The sequence below is a fragment of the Amblyraja radiata genome, chromosome 32 (assembly GCF_010909765.2).
Source record: "Amblyraja radiata isolate CabotCenter1 chromosome 32, sAmbRad1.1.pri, whole genome shotgun sequence".
Lineage (NCBI taxonomy): Eukaryota > Metazoa > Chordata > Chondrichthyes > Rajiformes > Rajidae > Amblyraja > Amblyraja radiata.
In genome coordinates, this window is record NC_045987.1 from 21,583,848 (window position 1) to 21,604,352 (window position 20,505).

At 42.7% G+C, this 20,505-nt stretch overlaps 1 protein-coding gene and 1 long non-coding RNA gene across 8 annotated transcripts in view; one reads left to right on the forward strand and one right to left on the reverse strand.

Moving 5' to 3' along the window:
- The window catches only part of LOC116990724, a 48,371-nt gene extending 45,159 nt beyond the window's left edge, over positions 1 to 3,212 (forward strand). For all 3 annotated transcript variants that reach the window (XR_004416616.1, XR_004416617.1, XR_004416618.1), the window contains one exon: positions 1,794 to 3,212. This is a non-coding gene — a long non-coding RNA (uncharacterized LOC116990724). The remainder of the gene's footprint in view (positions 1 to 1,793) is intronic.
- nr6a1 (nuclear receptor subfamily 6 group A member 1) overlaps positions 1 to 20,505 on the reverse strand; it is a 238,002-nt gene that overhangs the window by 177,296 nt on the left and 40,201 nt on the right. For 4 of the 5 annotated variants that reach the window (XM_033048645.1, XM_033048643.1, XM_033048644.1 and 1 more), the window contains exons 2-3: positions 15,001 to 15,045; positions 1,495 to 1,551 (exon numbers count right to left, since the gene is read on the reverse strand). In XM_033048645.1, the coding sequence (XP_032904536.1) occupies positions 1,495 to 1,551; positions 15,001 to 15,045 (102 nt within the window). The remainder of the gene's footprint in view (positions 1 to 1,494; positions 1,552 to 15,000; positions 15,046 to 20,505) is intronic. The other variant, XM_033048646.1, reaches the window with a different exon arrangement.

Below are 20,505 nucleotides of genomic sequence, written 5' to 3' on the forward strand. Positions count from 1 at the left end.
ATTGCTGGAGAAACTCAGCGGGTGCAGCAGCATCTATGGAGCGAAGGAAATAGGCGACGTTTCGGGCCGAAACCCTTCTTCAGATCTAAGACATTCTCTTTTGTTCTCTCCAAAGCATTATCACCACCCTACATCATTGGACCCACACTGACCAACCTCTGTACTTGTTTAAAACCTGTTACAGCGTGCTCTCAATGCACATTTCAGCTTCAATGAAAGATCATTGACTTGAAATACAAATCACATTCTTCTCTCCACAGAAGCTGTCTGACCTGCAATATTTGCATTTATTTTAAATTCTTGTAAATGCCATGTATGAGTGAAAATGACAAATAGTTTGGAGTTCGTACTGTTTCTAGTAACTGACAAATTAAAATAATTGGTGTTAATCCACTTGTGCGCATACTTTAATTACATACATTTTCTTATTGCTGCTATTTGATGAATGAATTCTTGCCACATTGCTGAATAGTTAGTAAATGAAATGTATTTTTATCAACTCAAGCTAGTTTCCTTTTGCCCATACTATACAAAAAGGGGAAAATGTAGCCCCATAGAATGGGGGCATAAGAATTTAAGCAAAATAAACTTTAAATTATGAAGATGCAAGAGGCTGCAGATGCAGTCAAATTAAAATTATTTTTGCTCAGGCAAAAAATAGATAATGCCTGATAAGATTGGGACATTAGATAGGTCTTAGTGAAAGAGATTCCTTTGTCTGTAAAATGTAGAGAGATTGAGGGGGAATTTCAAAGCATGGGACTACATCGGGCACAGTTACATCCGTTGGTGGATGAGCAATGATTGGGAAGGAGACACACAAGAGACCTGAATTAGGAGCTCAAGAATTCTGGTAGGATTAGTGAACGTAACAGAGATGGAGAAGGTCAAGTCCACAAAGGAATCAAACAAAAGGATAAGAATTTTAAATTGGAGGCGTAATTGTGACAGCAACCATACAAGTTAGTGAAGTCTTAATTCAATTCTTGAAATGACAAAAGGCATGGATGATTATTCCAATAAAGGAGTTGAACCAGATGCAGAGTGAAGGGACAGTGGAGTTATAGATATAGAGGTAACCGAGTTGGAGATGATCAAATCTTAAAGGAATTAAAATGGAAAATAATTTTATTATGAAAGTGACTCAACATGCAATGCCATTGACCTGGATAATTCATTTTGATTTTGTTTTTAGAAATAAGGGTGAAAAAATGAAGAGGGGAAGGGAAATAATTTTTTTATTTTTTTTAAGTCTCTAGCTTTTGGGGTTACCCCACTAATTGACAAAAATGAATCAGCAGACATACATTTTAATGTACAATGCTCCATAGACCAGCATCTTTAGCACAATATTTGACAATATTTGTACAAAAACAATCTTATTAACTTGAAGGTCATAGTAGAGTAGAAACAACAAAAATGCAATCTACAAAATAGTTAAGAGTAAAATGCCACATCACTGCAACTTTAATATTTTACTGAACCATTACTCACTGTTTAGTGAGTTCATCTGAAGCACTGATGATGACTCTAAATGTTGTACATCTGTACCTGTGAAAAAAACAGAATAAAAGTTAAACATAATGAATCGGGACATGTCCGATAGAGGAAACAGCATACATCAATAGCATGTTACACTATAAACCACATCAACTCATTCGCAAGTCAAGCCTTGTTGTACTCAGCAATGTGGAATAAGAAACAAATAGTCCACCAGATTGTTCTCTAGATATAACCCCTTCATTACAGGAAGCTAAAAGATCTTAGCAGTCTTTGCGTTAATATATTTATAGATAACAGAGGTATTTCCAGGATGGTCTCTATAGTGGTGGGATAACTCCAGAGTAATCCTCAAGGTTGTCACCATGGAAGCCATGCATTAACTGAATCAAGGGATGCAAACCTCAACCAAAGGCAAGGGTCTGTGAAGCTCTCAATGATTATGCAGGAAATATGATATCCATTACACATCATTTTTATTCTCATCGTTGGTTGGTTGAGAAGTGATGTGTGAATGTCTGTACATTGGTAAAGATGCAATGCCACATCTGTGTTTAGAAATGCTACACTTTGTACATATAAAGAGAATGTGCACACTACACCCTCAGGGTGAATAGGTTTTTCACTCCCCTGCAACAAGAAAACAAGTTTTGCTCCACACCACTGGCACTATATGTCAAAGGCATCAACTATGTTGCACTTATACAATATAACTGACCCCTAGTTACTCAAAGTGTGGAATCAGAATCAAATATTAAGCTAGGTAGCCTTCATGGTTTTTATTGGTGGTATTCCAAATTTATTAAATTCAATTTCACAGCTTGCCATGGTAGAATTTGAACTCATAACCTCTGGAATTGCTTGTCCAAAACCATAAACAGTAGGATCTGCAACCAGTATAGTCTTTAACTGTTAATTAATAGAGACATCAATCACAATCGGTGGTGTGCTCCATCCCCACTGTGACTAACATTCTTTGTGTAATTGTCAATATATTTTAGATTTGGATTCAAAGCAGCACTAAATTTTATTGATCCAGTTACCTCAGTCATGATTAGTAAACCTTTGATATGATTTTCTAATAGATGTGCCTTAGTAACAAGACACTTACACACACAATACATCTTTAATGATGATGGACTATGAACAGTATTGCCTAACATGACCAATCAACAATCACACAAGTCATCACAAGGCTTCCCTCCAAGTTTTTGGTCAATTTGTGTTATATTTAATAGAAGAATTAGCATTTTCTTAGTGATATAGTTTATCACCTTCACCTTTTTCTCCATCAAAACTAACATCCATGTTATTATCTCAATAATAAATCTCCCTGTGTTGTTCTTTTTATTCTGTCTTATAAATAATCCTATGACAAGCCTTTAATAGGTTAACCCACCCCACCGCCAAGTAAAACAATAAAACAATGAAATGTTCTTCCCTGCACCCCTCTTCCCAAAACAACCCATTCAAATTCCAGGCAAAAAACAAGGGGCTGAAGGAATTCAGAGGAATGCAGCATATGAGGAGGGAAAAGAAAAGAGATTTCATATCAAAACCCTTCTTCAAACTAATGGACAGGGAGGAGAAAGCCTGCAGAATGCAGTTTACTGTACATTATGTGTAGGAAGGAACTGCAGATGCTGGTTTAAACCGAACATAGACACAATATGCTGGAGTAACTCAGCGGGGCAGGCAGCATTTCTGGAGAAAGAATGAGTGACGTTTCGGGTTGAGACCCTTCTGCAGACCACAAAATGTTTAGGAAGGAACTGCAGATGCTGGTTTAAACCGAAGATAGACACAAAATGCTGGATTAACTCAGCGGGACAGGCAGCATCTCTGGAAAGAAGGAATGGTGACGTTTCGGGTAGAGACCCTTCTTCAGACCTACTGTACATTACTGTGAACCCATTCTATTTTTCATTTCAAATCACTTTAACTGTTCATTACTGTGAACCCGTACTATTTATTTTTTCAAATCACTTCCTCATATTTATACCCTCAGTCTGTTAGTCGCCATGGTAATGAAACTAAAACAGAGGACTGTATTCAAATAATTTATTCTTTAATCCCTTTGTTCCAATATTTGCAACACCATTTCAAACATATTACATAACCACACACATCCTAACTTCTTCATGACTAACTTGAGTTTATGCATATTAGCTGTCACCATACTGTAGCCTCCACTCAATAATAGACTTGCAGAGCAAATTTCTGCAGCAAGCAACTCTTGCAGCATCTTAATAAAATATAAACCAGTATTATCTAGTCATCGCCAATTTTGTTTAGCACCAAGTACAATAATTAATGTAAAAGCATAGCCACTTAGAATTGCACAAAAAGAGAGCACAAATAAGCTGTAAGAAATTTGAAAAAAGGGTTGTCCATGGAACCTACCATTCACTTTCCTAAATGCAGTATGGAAGATTTGATGAATATTGACTTTCCAAATAAAAAGTCCTTCACAAAATACTCTAGATACTAGAATACGGATATGATAGAAGAGAGACTACAGTAGCAGGTTCACTCACATTAAGGGTTAAAATAATGTTGTATTAAAACAATACATAATATTATGAACTAAGTGAATCAAAGCAGGTTTTCTAAGAAGGGCTTAAAAGACATGGAATATCCTCAGATGCTGATCATGCAGCCACCCTGAGTGCTGAATTAGTAACTGCAGGGCAACCACTCAGAACAGGCTGCATCTGTGGAAAGGGAAAGAGTTACCATTTCAGGTCGGAGAACCTTTGTTTGAATTTGGACGAAGGGTCTCCGACCAGAAACATTTCTTTCTTCCCATAGATGCAGCCTGACCAGGAGACGATTTCCAATATTTTCTGATAGATTTTAGACTTTCAGCATTTGCAGTTTAAAAAATAATAATAATTTGCAGGACAACCAAGAACATTATCAGAGAGAAGCCATTAACACTACTTACAAGATACAAGATACATTTATTTGTCACATGTGCCAGTTGGCACAGTGAAATGTGATCACCATACAATAAAAATAAAGAACACAACACACGATAGAGTTCAACATAAAACAGCCCCACACAGCAGATTCAAACGTTTCCCACTGTGAGGGAAGGCACCAAAGTCAGTCATCTTCCTCTAATGTTCCTGATGTTCACCCGTGGTCAGGGCCTCCCCGAGCCCTCTGCTGTCGCCGTTACGGGCGGCCCGATGTTCAGGCTCGCTACCCACTTGCGTACACATATATAAATAGACATCAACCCCAACTAAATCATCCCCCGCAACAGCAAGAGTGATGAGTATGGTCGTACATGTAAGCAATATTACACACATGTGTAAATATATTAGAAACCAAAGATTAAGAAATTACACCATAGATTTGATATAGTTAAACTTAACTTGCATTTATATTGATGGTCAAATTGTGCTTCTCCTAAACAAAAGCAACATCACTATCTTATAGTAATTTCAGTTTCTTAAGGTGATCTCCATCTGACACTTTTTCTTCCTCATTCATTCTACAACACAAAAATATTTCCCTTTCCGCTTCTCCCTCTGCACAATTTCTCTGTCTTCTACTACATTCAGTTTCAAAGCCTAAGCTTGGACCTGGACCTCAAGATAAACAACATTTGGATATAGAGTTGAGGCACTAAAATGTACTTCAGATCTCCTATTTCTGAAATTGGTACTTTAGAGAATTATAGTGAAAGCTGTCAACATGGTATAGCTTCATAGGATAGATTTGAGTCTGCAGGCATATGGGAAGTGAGAGGCAGTTTGAGGATACCTTGCATTTTCCGCTAAGCAAACCTTGGAATATATTAGTGTCTTATTTTAGGACTCTTCTTACATTACACGGAAAAGTAAAATATCAGCAAAATGGGCCATAAAGCTGTTGACCAAAGCTTCAAATGAACTAATAAAACGTATTGCTCGGCTCCGAAACTGTAAAAATAATATTTTCGACAGCTTAATTAATTAAGAAAATGTGATTGCACAAATATCAAATGGAGAAATGAGGTAATGAACACATTATATGACTGAATGGAGCTGCACTGCAGAGAACTGGAAGAGGCAAAGTAGGAGCAGCATGTGGAAAAAGGGGTCTGTGGGTCACTGGGTATTTCATGGAATTAATATAAACGAAACCAATGGAAAAAAAATAGGAAAAACATTAGGAGTTCTAGAATAAAAACTGAAATTTCTGAATTCCTAAATAACATTGATAACAATAAATGTATTGATTTATTTTAAATGCATCTATAAACTCTTTGGTACAATTTGCATGCAAATAATTAAAGAAATATTTCAGAATTACGATATATAATTATTCAAAAATAAATTTGTATAGTTTTCTTATAAAGTAACTTAAAACTTATAGGTTGATGCCAATATTAGACTAATACTGACATTGCCTTAAGTTAGCACCATGTACGCTGAATCAGAGAACTATTTTGCACTGCCATTTCAAGATTAAATCACATGTTCCAGAACAACTCTTCAATCTGCTGAAGAGTAGAGTGATGTTGTAAGTGTGAGGTGGCTAAACTGAAACTCCTTTTGGCTTTTCAGATGGATGTAAAAAGGTCCAATGCCCATTATTTAAAAAAATGCAGGAATGTGTTTTTGTTCTTACTTAACACTACTTCCTTATGCAACACCATCTAGTTATTCATTTCATTTGCTGTTTGTAGTACCTTGATTTGTGCCAATTGGTTGCTGCATTTGCCATATAACAATTGTGCCTGCACTTCAAAAGCATTTCCCTAGTTGTGAAGTACTTTGGGTCATTTGGAGCATATAATCAGCCATAAAACCCATTCTGTAAGATGATTTTATAGACCAATAGGAAAGTAATTTATTTCCTATTGCTCTCAAGCTATCATGCTCAATTGCCAAATAAATTAATTGAATTAAAAAGCTGTTTTAATGTACTGATGCAATCATTGCTGCCAGGCTGTCATCAAATGAAACTAAATTGTGGATGAAATACATGATTTTTGTAAGAATTTAATTATCCACCATATTACAAAATTATCCTTATAACTTTCAACATGATACAATAATAATACGAATACATAATACAAAATCACAAATATTCATCCAAGAATATATTAATGGTGAAAAATACTATAGGAAAATAGGTTATACATGAAATCTGAAGTTGCTTAAGTTTACTCCTAACCAACATTTTCAATCCTTCAAAAGTACAAGTTTGCATTGTAATCCTTTACCTATTCAAAAACTCATTACACCTAATGATCCGAGTCCACTTCCTGGCCTGAATGGGGTACAAAATACAACATGAGCAGATGGTCACTCACACAATACTTGCTGCTATATGCTCAGCAGCTGTCCAGTGAGAGGACCAGATGGTTGTGGACAGACCAGAGTTGATATTGGTCAACATAATTAAAGCTGGTCATCTCAGGGAGCTGCATGCATCAAGCAAAAACATCTGGAATAGTTTGAAATATTCCAACATGTTTTTTTGCAAAGAGAAATACAAATATAGCCAATGCCATAATATGCAAGGCCTGATAAAACATGAGCTATAATACTCTCTAATGCCAGAAACTTGACTGAAGATTTATCTCTACTTAAATTGTTTAACTTTTTTCACAGATTTGCAATTGTACGTGCAACATAATTTATTTTGTATATTATCCATATTTATACTTTTATTCAACCTACATTATGTCTAAAGTTAATTGTATTTGCCATCTAAATTAAATATAGATTTTTAGTATTCTGTACCATTTGCATTAATGTCCAAGTCCGTTATCCCATTTTTAATCAGTGTGAATTTGTGCTATAAGTTTCAATCAAGATAAAAGAGGTGATCATACCATCAGAAATGAATGTCGATGGAGAAATCATAGGCTGCCAATCCAAATTCCAAATAAGTCCATCACATTAATCAGCAAAGGAGAGAAAGAATATAATAAAATATAGCAGGAATAGGCGATGCGGAACCTCAAGCTTTTTCGAGCATTCAGTAAGGAAATACAAGGAACTGCAGATGCTAGTTCACAAAAAATCAAAGTACTGGAGTAACAAAGTAACTGGAGTGGGCCAGACAGCATCTCTGGAGAACATAGATACGTGACATTTTTGATGGGCAGATGGTTGGGCAAAGGCCAAAGAAAAAGCAAAAGGCAGGAGATAAGGATAGAAGATGTGTGATTGTGAAGCTACAGGAAATAATATAGGGGGAAAGGGACAACATGGGGAAACCATGTGAACTAAAGAATTAGGACATCTCAGATATCCTAGAACAGTAAGCCTTATCTTAGGAGCAGACACGGCAGAGATGGAGAAAATTAGAGTAGAGGATAGTCTTTGCAAGAAGCAGGCTGGGATGTGCAGTCCAGAAAATTGCAGGAGTTAAAGGGCTTACAGTAGTTGTCAGTCGATACTGAATCCCATGTGATGGAGACAGAGCCGAGGGATGGCACCTTTCCTCTGCCCTTTCAGACAACAACGGCACCTCCCTTGTCAGCAGGTATGATAAATGTTGTGATTGTTGCTGAGTGAGCAGAGAGCTCACTCTGGCATTCAATAAGATAGCCATCTGATCTTGACCATTCTCCATAATCCATTAAGCAGGAAATAAGATTTAATTCGGTTCACTGTGTAGTGTGGATAAGGAGTTGCAGTTGGGATAAAGGAGTAAGGTTGGACAAGTGGATGAGGAGGTGGCGAAAGGAGATTTTCATTTCGATACACTTGTTCATACTGAGCAGAATTGCATCACAGAAAGTCTGTCAGCTTTTGCTTAGTATCATCCCATTATTACCATTTCCCACATTTCCTGTAGCTGTTCAATTGTTTTCTCTTCAAGCTCATCAAGTTCTTCAAGATCATACCCGATCCTTTTTGGAAAGCCATATCTACCCGTTGTGTTTAAGAAGGAATTGCGGAGGCTGGAAAAATCAAAGGTAGACAAAAATGCTGGAGAAACTCAGCGGGTGAGGCAGCATCTATGGAGCGAAGGAAATAGGCAAGGTTTTGGGTCGAGACCCTTCTCCAGACCCTTTTTCTGAAGAAGGGCCTCGACCCAAAAAGTTGCTTTTTTCCTTTACTCCATAGATGCTACCTCACCCACTGAGTTTCTCCAGCATTTTTGTCTACCTGTTGTGCACTGAATTCCAGATCATAACTAGCAACATGAGAAAGTTTTGTGTTACTTACGGTTCTTTGCCCAATCACATTAAGTCAACTATCTTTGTTTTTTTCCCAACAGAATTATTATCTCTTTATTCTCCATCTAAACCCTTCTCTATCTTTGAACCCTTCTATGAAATCACTTCTCAAACTTTTCTCCTCCAAAGCAACAACCAATCTCCCAATCTATCCATGTAATTGAAGGTTCCAGCCCAGAACTATTTCAGCTAGTCTAAATGTGACACTTGGGTCCCAGAGTTATTCTGTGATAACTTACAATGATCTGATCTGATAAACAAATGTGGAAAATGGGGACGGGGAATTTAAGAATTATTTTTGTTACAAATATATTGTAATTGGGAGCTTTTTTTAATGATGACATGAGACAGGCAGGATTTGGTATGGCCAAGGAGGGGTGGAGATAGGCTATGCACAGAGTGACAGTGTTCAAACATGCAATGTACAATCTCACTAGATTTTAAATCAATAACTACTCAAATTTCAGCAATCCAGTCACGGTGCCCGAGATCAGAAAATAGTTTAGGGACCTTAAAATGTTTGAGCCACGTTTACAATTCCTTGCCTTGTAAGTGAGACATGTGCCAAAGTTGCAGAAATTCTAAACACAAGATCCTCAGCAAGAATAAAAGCTGCTACAATTTAATGTCACTACAAGCATGACTTGGGTCCTACAATAAATGTCTTCTTAAATTTCTTCTAATTTCTTTTAGGTGCTTATCTCTAGAGGGTCACATGTTAGACTGTGAAGAGTCACACAACTGCTGGCAAAATGTCTCGGTCTATGCTGAAGGGGGGGGGGGGGGGGGGAGGGAGGCAGAGGGGAGGAAGGCAGAGAGGGGGGGGAGGGAGGCAGAGAGGGGGGGGAGGCGGAGGGGGGGGGAAGGCAGAGGGGGGGGAAGAGGGAGGCAGAGAGGGGGGGGAGAGGGAGGCAGAGAGGGGGGGGGGAGGGAGGCAGAGAGGGGGGAGGGAGGCAGAGAGGGGGGGGAGGGAGGCAGAGAGGGGGGGGGAGGGAGGCAGAGAGGGGGGGGGGAGGGAGGCAGAGAGGGGGGGAGGGAGGCAGAGAGGGGGGGAGGGAGGCAGAGAGGGGGGGAGGGAGGCAGAGAGGGGGGGGGGGAGGCAGAGAGGGGGGGGGGGAGGCAGAGAGGGGGGGAGGGAGGCAGAGAGGGGGGGAGGGAGGCAGAGACGGGGGGAGGGAGGCAGAGAGGGGGGGAGGGAGGCAGAGAGGGGGGAGGGAGGCAGAGAGGGGGGAGGGAGGCAGAGAGGGGGGGAGGGATGCAGAGAGGGGGGGAGGGAGGCAGAGAGGGGGGAGGGAGGCAGAGAGGGGGGGAGGGAGGCAGAGAGGGGGGGAGGGAGGCAGAGAGGGGGGAGGGAGGCAGAGAGGGGGGAGGGAGGGCAGAGAGGGGGGGGGGAGGGAGAGAGGGGGGGAGGGAGGGAGAGAGGGGGGGAGGGCGGCAGAGAGGGGGGTAGGGAGGCAGAGAGGGGGTAGGGAGGCAGAGAGGGGGGGAGGGAGACAGAGAGGGGGGAGGGAGGCAGAGAGGGGGGGAGGGAGGCAGAGAGGGGGGGGAGGGAGGGAGGCAGGAGAGGTGGGGGGAGGGAGGGAGGCAGAGAGGTGGGGGGAGGGAGGAGGCAGAGAGGGGAGGGAGGGAGGCAGAGAGGGGGGAGGGGGAGGGAGGCAGAGAGGGGGGGCAGAGAGGGGGGGGAGGCAGAGAGGGGGGGAGGGGGGAGGCGGAGAGGGGGGAGGGGGCAGAGAGGGGGAGGGGGGAGGGGGGAGGGGGGCGGAGAGGGGGGCGGAGCAGGGGAGGGGGGAGGGGGGGAGGGGGGCCGAGAGGGGGGAGGGGGACGAGAGGGGGGAGGGGGCCGAGAGGGGGGAGGGGGCCGAGAGGGGGCCGAGAGGGGGGAGGGGGCCGAGAGGGGGGAGGGGGCCGAGAGGGGGGAGGGGGCCGAGAGGGGGGAGGGGGCCGAGAGGGGGAGGGGGCCGAGAGAGGGAGGGGGGGAGAGAGGGAGAGGGGGGTAGAGAGGGGGAGGGGGTTAGAGAGAGGGAGGGGGTAGAGAGGGGGAGGGGGTAGAGAGGGGGAGTGGGGGTAGAGAGGGGGAGGGGGGTAGAGAGGGGGAGGGGGTAGAGAGGGAGGGGGTAGAGAGGGAGGGGTAGAGAGGGAGGGGGAGGGGTAGAGAGGGTGTGGAGGGGGTAGAGAGGGAGGGGGATGGGGAAGAGAGGGAGGGGGATGGGGTGGAGAGGGAGGGGATGGGGTGGAGAGGGAGGGAGGTGGGGTAGAGAGGGAGGGGGTGGGGTTATAGAGGGAGGGGAAGCGGGTAGAGAGGGAGGGGGTGGGGTAGAGAGGGAGGGGGAGGGGTAGAGAGGGAGGGGGAGGGGTAGAGAGGGAGGCGGAGGAGGAAGGGTAGAGAGGGAGGGGGGAGGGGTAGAGAGGGAGGGGGTAGAGAGGGAGGGGGGTAGAGAGGGAGGGGGTAGAGAGGGAGGGGGTAGAGAGGGAGGGGGTAGAGAGGGAGGGGGTAGAGAGGGAGGGGGTAGAGAGGGAGGGGGTAGAGAGGGAGGGGGTAGAGAGGGAGGGGGTTTAGAGAGGAGTAGGAGGGAGGGGGTAGGTAGAGAGGGAGGGAGGGGGTAGAGAGGGAGGGGGAGGGGGTAGAGAGGGAGGGGGTAGAGAGGGAGGGGGAGGGGGTAGAGAGGGAGGGGAGGGGGTAGAGAGGGAAGGGAAAGTGAGGGAGAGGGAGGGGGAGAGGGAGGGGGAGAGGGAGGAGGGGCTTCATCTCCGGGCAGGCCCCAACTTCAATTCTGGGCTCGTCCCTGACCCAGGCTGGTCCTTGGTTCCACCGGCAGCTTCTTTTTCGGCGTCGGTCACAGCCCCATCCCAACCACCGGGCTTGGTCCCAACTCTAGCTCCTGGCTCTGCTCCAGCCCAGGCCAAGTCGCCGGGCTCGGCCAGCGGCAGCAGCCTCCCCACCAGCCACGGGCGGACGTGGATCCAAGGACCCCGAGCGAGGCCGCGGTCGGGCGAGGTTCTGAGCGAAGCCGCGGGCGGACGTGGACCCCAAGCAAGGCGCGGGCAGGCGTCGACCCGAGGACCCGTGCGAGGCCGAGGGCGGGTGTGGACCCGACTTGCAAGTGGATTTTGACGTCAGTGTGTTTTTTTTTTGTGGTTGGAGCGCTTGCATCCCCCTCCCACGCAGAGTGTCCCGTCGTGTCTTGCGAGTTGAAAGTGACGTCAGTCTGAATTTTTTTCTTCAAAATGAGAGCTTGGAAAACTTTAATATTTTGAAGCTGTTTTTAAAAGGTTAGTAACTTGTGAAATATAGGTTAAAATGCGACGGGAGTTATTTATCTGGTCCGCGGAAAAAAATGTAAGTAGCGTGTGTGAAAATGGGAAGGCTGTGGCCTAGCGTTTGGAAGAAGATAGAAATTAAGGAGATTAAAAGAAAGAAAACACAACCCTGGCCCACTCAGACACGAGAACAAAGGGAAGAGTTTTAGTATAACATAGATTATATCTATCTACCAACACATTTCTGTGTCAAAAATAGAATGCTATTTATCAGCACAGTTGATACAGCAATTAGATCCTGATATAGTAGTGGCCAGAGGATCTGGGGTGACGGGGGAACTGAAGGAAATCCACATTAGGCAGGACATGGTGTTGGGTAGACTGATGGGACTGAAGGCTGATAAATCCCCTGGGCCTGATGGTCTGCATCCCAGGGTACTTAAGGAAGTGGCTCTAGAAATCATGGATGCATTGGTTATAATTTTCCAATGTTCTATAGACTCAGGATCAGTTCCTGTGGATTGGAGGGTAGCTAATGTTATCCCACTTCTTAAGAAAGGCGGGAGAGAGAAAACAGGGAATTATAGACCAGTTAGCCTGACATCGGTGGTGGGGAAGATGCTGGAGTCAATTATAAAAGATGAAATAGCTGCACATTTGGATAGCAGTAATAGGATCGGTTCGAGTCAGCATGGATTTACGAAGGGGAAATCATGCTCGACTAATCTTCTGAAATTTTTTTTTAAATGTAACTAGGAAAATGGACAAGGGAGGGCCAGTGGATGTAGTGTACCTGGACTTTCAGAAAGCATTTGATAAGGTCCCACATAGGAGATTAGTGGGCAAAATTAGGGCACATGGTATTGGGGGTAGAGTGCAGACATGGATAGAAAATTGGTTGGCAGACAGGAAACAGAGAGTTTCTGAATGTTAGGCAGTGACTAGTGGGGTACCGCAAGGCTCGGTGCTGGGACCGCAACTATTTACAATATACATCAATGGTTTGGATGAAGGGATTCAAAGTAACATTAGCAAATTTGCAGATGACACAAAGCTGGGTGGGCATGTGTGAACTGTGAGGAGGATGCTATGAGAATACAGGGTGACTTGGACAGGTTGGGGGAGTGGGCAGATGCATGGCAGATGAAGTTTAATGTGGATAAATATGAGGTTATCCACTTTGGTATCAAAAACAGATTACTACCTAAATGGCATCAAGTTGGGAAAAGGGGAAGTAAAACAGGATCTGGGGGTCCTTGTTCATCAGTCTATGAAAGTAAGCATGCAGGTACAGCAGGGAAGAAAGCAAATGGCATGTTGGCCTTTATAACAAGAGGAGTCATGTATAGGAGCAAAGAGGTCCTTCTGCAGTTGTACATAGCCCTAGTGAGACCACACCTGGAGTATTGTGTACAGTTTTGGTCCCCTAATTTGAGGAAGGATATTCTTGCTATTGAGGGAGTGCAGCGTAGGTTTACAAGGTTAATTCTCGGGATGGCGGGACTGTCATATGCTGAGAGAATGGAGCGGCTGGGCTTGTACACTCTGGAGTTTAGAAGGATGAGAGGGAATCTGATTGAAACATATAAGGTTGTTAAGGGTTTGGACACGCTAGAGGAAACATGTTCCCGATGTTGGAGGAGTCCAGAACCAGGGGCCACAGTTTAAGAATAAGGGGTAAGCCATTTAGAACAGAGACGAGGAAACACTTTTTCTCACAGAGAGTCTGTGGAATTCTCTGCCTCAGAGGGCGGTGGAGGCAGGTTCTCTGGATGCTCTCAAGAGAGAGCTAGATAGGGCTCTTAAAGATAGCGGAGTCAGGGGATATGGGGAGAAGGCAGGAACGGGGTACTGATTGGGGATAATCAGCCATGATCACATTGAATGGCGGTGCTGGCTCAAAGGGCCGGATGGCCTACTCCTGCACCTATTATCTATTGTCTATTGACTTTGTCTTGAGAGAAACTCGGGTTCAATCCTGACCCCGGGTGTTCTCTCAGTGACTGTGTGGGTGTCCTCCAGGTGCTGCAGTTTCCTCCGATATCCCAAGACTTGTGGGTGATATGTTAATTGACCCCTGTAAATTTCCCTTAGTATGTGATTGGTACGATCTTGGGGATGTGGGGGAAAGAGGGGGGGTTGTCGATTGGAATATGGGGAGAATGATATTAGTGCTATTAACGTAGGACCAGTGTAAATGGGTGTTTAGTTTAGTTTAGAGATACAGCATGGTAAACAGGCCCTTCAGCCCACAGAGTGCGCACCGACCCGCAATCCCCGGACATTAACACTACCCCACACACATTAGGGACAATTTTAAATTTACACCAAGGAAATTAACCTCCAAACCTGTACGTCTTTGGAGTGTGGGAGGAAACCGAATATCTCGGGGAAAACTCCACGCAGATCACAGGGAGAAGGTACAAACTCCGTACAGACAAGCACCCATAGTCAGGATCGTATACAGGTCTCTAGCATTGTAAGGCAGTAGCTCTACTGCTACGCCACCATTCTGCCGGTGTTGATCCTCAGTAGAAGCTCAGTGCAGTCATGGTGTATCTCTCAACTCATTGAATACCAATACATATTTTTGTCCATCCAAACAGAATACTAGTAGGAAACTGGACTTAAAGAATTTTTTCAGTTATTCCACAACAAATATAGCAGTTAACACTAAGTACAATTTTATTAATTAGCACCACATTATACAATTAGCACCACATTCTATCTTCACAGAATACTGATCTGTACATATATTGAATAATGAAGGTACTACTCCATTTCAGGGCTATCCATTAGTATAGGTACACTATCCATTAGTATATATTGGGAATGATTCACTTCCCATAAAACATATGAAAAGCAGCTTTATGCAAACTACCAGGTTTTTGTTTTTAAACTATGATTTTACTGGACAGAAGCATGAAATTTAATTTAGGGGGTGGATTGGTTATCAGTGGGTTCAGTTCCAAAATCGCTTACATATTCCACAACGAAACTGCAAACAGCATCATTCTTGCGTAATTTTGAAATATGCTAGAAATACTTACTGGTATTAGACTGGTCATTTTCTAGTGGGTGGTCATCATAAAAACCTGAAAGATAAAACAGCAAGCTACAATTTCTGTCCATAATTCATTCCTAAACCATAAATGAGTGGCTAAATTTGATCCCTGCTTTTAATCTTAACATTTCTTTTACTATTTAAATTGCCCTTTTACCGTGCTTTAAAATTTTAATTAGTGTAATTACTACTTGTACCAGCACATCAATTCATTTCAAAAACAGATCATAATTTAATTGATACTATTCGATTAATCTTCATTGTCAGATTTTCATGATTTTTATGATACTTTGCTGTAGCTCAAAGCATCAAGCAGTAATACGAAAGCTCTGACATTCCCTGCTTGTTTACAGACTGTTTTACATTTTCAATAAACGAGTTTGGTATTTCAACTGCGCATGCCCAGATCACAGGTCACTCGAGATAAACATTCTCGGCAGCTGAGTATACAGACCTGCGTTTCATCCGTAGTCAGGATCGAACCTGGATCTCTGGCGCTGCAAGCCCTGTTGAATTGCTACCGGAGTTAGTGACACTATTTCTCCCTTCTCCACTGATCCATGCAGAAATCTCAGCAGTGACAATCTAATGTGCACAAACTGCATGTGACAAAACGTGCGAGAGGGCAAATTTCTCGGCATTGATATCGGAGTGAGATAATGTAGAACAAGTGCAAACGGGTGACCAGCGTGGACTTGGTGGGCCAAAGGACCTGTTTCCGTGCTGTGTCCCTAAACCAAATTAATTTAACTAGATAAAGGTAAGTAATCGGAGGATGCAGGGAAGGTGGACACGAGAACAGGTGGGGTTGAAGGGAGGAAGGAAAGTTGTCCGGGACCAAAAAGCACTAGGGGGCTTAGGTGAGAGGGGAAAGATTTAATAAGAACCTGAGGTTCAACTTTTTTCACACAGTGGGTGGTGGGGAAGTTACTAAGGAAGGTATAATAACAACATTTTGAAAGACATTTGGACATGTGCACAGATTGGAACCCTCTCTCTCCACCTCTCTCTCTCTCTCTCCCCTGCCTCCGATTCCCCACTGTCCCAACAGATGAATCACGGTCTGGTCCCCCTCAGCCTGGGTTCCATTCTCACTCGGGCTGCCCTCCCGGCTTACACAGGGTTATTATACAGGGGCGAACTATTCACCCCTCTCCTGCATAACCCCAGGAGGTAGATTTGTGAGCGGAGTCTCACTACCGTCCCCATCCACTCCTGAGTGTCCCATCCCTGTCCGAGGATGGCCAGAGATGTCCGGAGTGCCCCTGGACTGATGGGACATCGGCCCGCAGCAGTGGCTCACCAGGCTTACAGCCAGCGCGAAGAATAAGCGCAAACTCCAGTTTTACTCTGCTCCATCTTCCGAGGAACCCGTTTACCGATGGGCCGGGGACAGTCAACTGCACCTCTCAACTGATCCAGTGACTGTCGGTTAATCAACTCGGTGCCGGCGAAAGCCGAGCACCAGTCAACGGGAATACACATAACATGCTGCACACTTGAAACCCACCCCCCCCTCCCTCGGAGATCCCTCCAAATGTGTGGCGCCAAGGTCTGATGAGGCGGCCGACCTCATCAGGACTTCTGCAGCAATCAGCAGGTCAAATTTGCCCTCTCGCCGAGGACTCAGGAACCCCAGCCTATCCGGAGCCAGCAGATCTGTTCCCAAAGCCGACTTGAGTCAGACTTTGCAGACTGATATCTTGGCTCTTCCCCGGCCAAATCGGACCGTTCCAGTACTGTTGGGATTCCTCACAGAGGCCATGACCTCTGTTGGTTCGGCAAAATGGATTATCCAGAAAGTTTCTTCACACTTATGTATATTTGCAAATCACATTACCTCCTGTAGTGCAATGCAGCCCTTTCTCCGTTTTTAGAAAGAGGTTGCAGCTTTATTTCTGATTTAACATAAGTGCTGAAGTTGCCATGTCTTTTTCATTCTCAAGTTCCACCATCTGCATTGCAGGGTAGCTCAAAAGATTCATTTGACAAAAGGAATATCAATATCTTAAGCAGAAAGACATGTAATATTGTAACCCATTTCCTTCAACAAGGTTTATTCAAACAAGTACTTTTGCTCTGGCTTTTGCTTAATGGCTATTTTGAAGATTTCATTTTGCTTGTGCAACACATTAAATCTAACATTAAATGAGCTATATCTCTACAACTGTAAAACGTGCCTCAAGGACTTCATAAAGGATTAGACCAAGTGAGACCCGTTGGGCCCCATTCCCCCAATACAATATTCCACCATTCACTCATAGCCCCCAACTACGCCTCGCCATTCCTCTTACTTCCCCTATCCTCCTCCATTCCCCCTCATCCCCCAGCAGTCCTTCCCCCTCCTCTTCTTTCCTCTCCTCCTACCTTCCTCACCTCTCCCTCCCTCTCCTTGCCCCTACCCTCAGTCACTCCCTTCCTCCCTCCATAACCCCTCTCCACTCCCTATCCCCCTCCTCTCCGTCTATCTCCCTGCACCCCCACTCACCTCCCCCATCCCACAATGAAAACCGTGATTTTTTTAATTTTAAAAGAAAACTCCCCCCTATCTGTCCCCCCCCCCCCCCCCTCACACATGAAAATCGCCATGTTTTTAACTTGAAAACTGATTTTTTAAAAAATGTAAATGAAATTCAGGATCCCATTGTGACGTCATTGTGAGGTGGAACGCTGCTGTGGTTTTTAAAATTGAGGTTTTTTTTTAAATGTAGATGAGATCCCATTGAGATGTCATTGTGGGGTGGAACACTGCTGACAGACAGGACAAGTCAAAAAGAGGTTTTTGAAAGTTTAAGTTTTAACCATCAATAACTTGTACAATATGGCATCAATCTGAACGAAACCTGTTTAGTTTACATCACAGGACAATGGTGAGTAAAGTGGGCCAAAAATTGTAGCGCTATCGTGTACCGTTTTTGCACAAATACAAACCAAATGGCTACACATATTTTTGCAAAACTCTAATATTGTTCTGAATTTAAAGATATGTTAACATTTAGAATACTTTTGAAAATATGCTTCCAAATAGGTTTTGATCAATACAAATTAAAATTAGTGTAAATATTTTAACAATGAATAATTAATTCAGTTGTATGTTAACTCTATTTGTGCCAACATTTAGTAAGATAAATGACATTGCATTTGCTCTGCTTTGCTGTATATGTATTGTGGCATTTTAGATAAGATGGAAATAAATAAAAGTATTATTTTCCAAAGGTATTACAGACCGCATGAACACATCTAGTATTTTCCGAGCAATGATTTAAAAAAAAACATTTGTAGCGATGAGTCGTCACAAAGAAGATCATATTGGGAGTGATTATCAGTTATTTAATAATGAAAGCACAAAGGTAACATATTGCGAATTTACCACTCTCTAAAGGACCAAATGATGGTAAGTGACTGAAGAGAGTCAAATCAAAACAAAGAAATTAAATCAAAGGAAGTTCAGAGAAAATGCCATTCATTTTCCCTCAGAATTTTTGATTATAAGAGAACACACTACATATTAAAATTGTTTTGCAAAAAGGCATAGTTTTAATCATAGATTTTCATTTACCACCCCTCATGTTCATTGGTCTCAATTTTGTTTTTAAACACTGACCAGATGGTTTTAAAGGGTTGTTATGTCATAAAAATGGCAGCACAGATTTACAACTTCAATTTCTTTGCAAGGCACTAAAAAACCAGACAACAGCCATGGGATTAAAACAAAGTCAGAAAATATTCACCTAACAGATGATTTCAGACATTTGCTGGAGACTTGATAAGAAACACAACATTTTTCCATCTTAACTGAAGAATATTCATCAAAAGAGAAGAAACACGAGAAGAAAATTCAAAATAAGAGTTGAGGTTTTGCCTGAAATACAATAACTGTAATTGTAATTATATGTATTGATGCAATGGAAAAGACCTTCTGATAAAAAGTAAACTTAAGTATATATTTAGAGTTACATGAGCTCCTGTGTCAGTATTTCAGTGAATTTCCATTTTGTTCTTTTCACGGTTACTCGTTTATTTGAGCTTTATCTTTAGCTTTTTTCTCAAACTTGAAACATGAGCTTTAATTATCGGAGGACAACCAGAAACTTGGATGGCTTAACCTCTACTCAATTCATTACAATACAAAATTTCCAGTAATTAAGATGAATCAAATCATCAGAACTATAATTTGTCTCATGAAATAGTATGCACAATTCCTTATTTGTGTTCCCCAAGATAAAAGTTTACCTTCAAGACTTTCATTGAAATTCTTGGTGTTATTAGACTACCTGTATTACTGTCATTTCTATCGATATACAGTGAAAAGCTTTTGTTTGCACGCTATCCAGTAAAGTCAGATCATTCACGGGTACAATCAAACCATATAGAAGTACAACATATAGTGCAAGGAGAAAATACCAGAGTGCAGAATATAGCGTTATAGCTTTATAGTATCACTGTTACAGAGAAAAAGTTCAAGGTCTGCAAGAGGTAGTTTGAAAGATCGGGACTGCACGCTATCTTGTGGTTGGTCCATTCAGTAAGATGATAATAGCAGGGAAGAAGCTGTTCCTGAATCTCAAAAATACATATCCAAAAAGAAATTGTTCAAGAGTACACCGAAAACAGATAGCAACATCAGCAAGAGAACTCCGTCCTTTATCTCTCGGGCACAAATCTTCAGAATTGAAATAAATTTCATGCGAGGAAAAATTCAACTCAACACTGTTCTGACTGATGCAGCTTGTCTTGATAATCATCTCCGGTATATTTAGATTTAAAGAAATTCCTGGCTTCAGTAGAAGCAGCTAAAATTCAACAACTTTTTTTAAATTTAGATTAGTGTCAGGTGAAAGTAAGAATATATAACATTTATTTGAATTTTCTAGCAATTCAGGGTGATGTTTAGCTGAAATGGGTTGTCAGTGTTTCCTGTCATTCCGATGGGAATAAGATTTTTTCCAAATTATCAACAGTCTGGCGAAATTCTTTAAATAACACTCAATTCTAATTCTAATTAAAAAAATAAATGAAAGTCAAAGATATTTTGGGATGTGGGAGGAAACCAGAGCACCCAGAGGAAACTCACACAGTCGAGGGAGAATGTACAAACTTCATAAAACACAGTACCCGAGGTCAGGATCGAACCAGGGTCTCCGATGCTGTAAGGCATCGGCTATACTGGCCATCGCACTGATCTATCGCAGACTATAAAACAGAATTAAAAAGTATTTAAAAAAAACGAAATAAAGTTCAAAAGCATTGAGCTCCAAAAGATTCCTTGAGTAACATGCGAATCAAACAAAAATATTGTTTATTTTATTTTATAAAATAGACTTTTTTCTCTTAATGCACTAATTGGAGGTCCAAAAACGCAACTTTGCAACAGCTAAATGAAAAGGAGAAGGGTTGAGGGAAATCAGTGCTTACATTTGAGAAGGGTCAAGCATTAACACAAGCCCCGTCTCCATTTATATCTTAATCCACAAATCTTTCCATGAAGGAA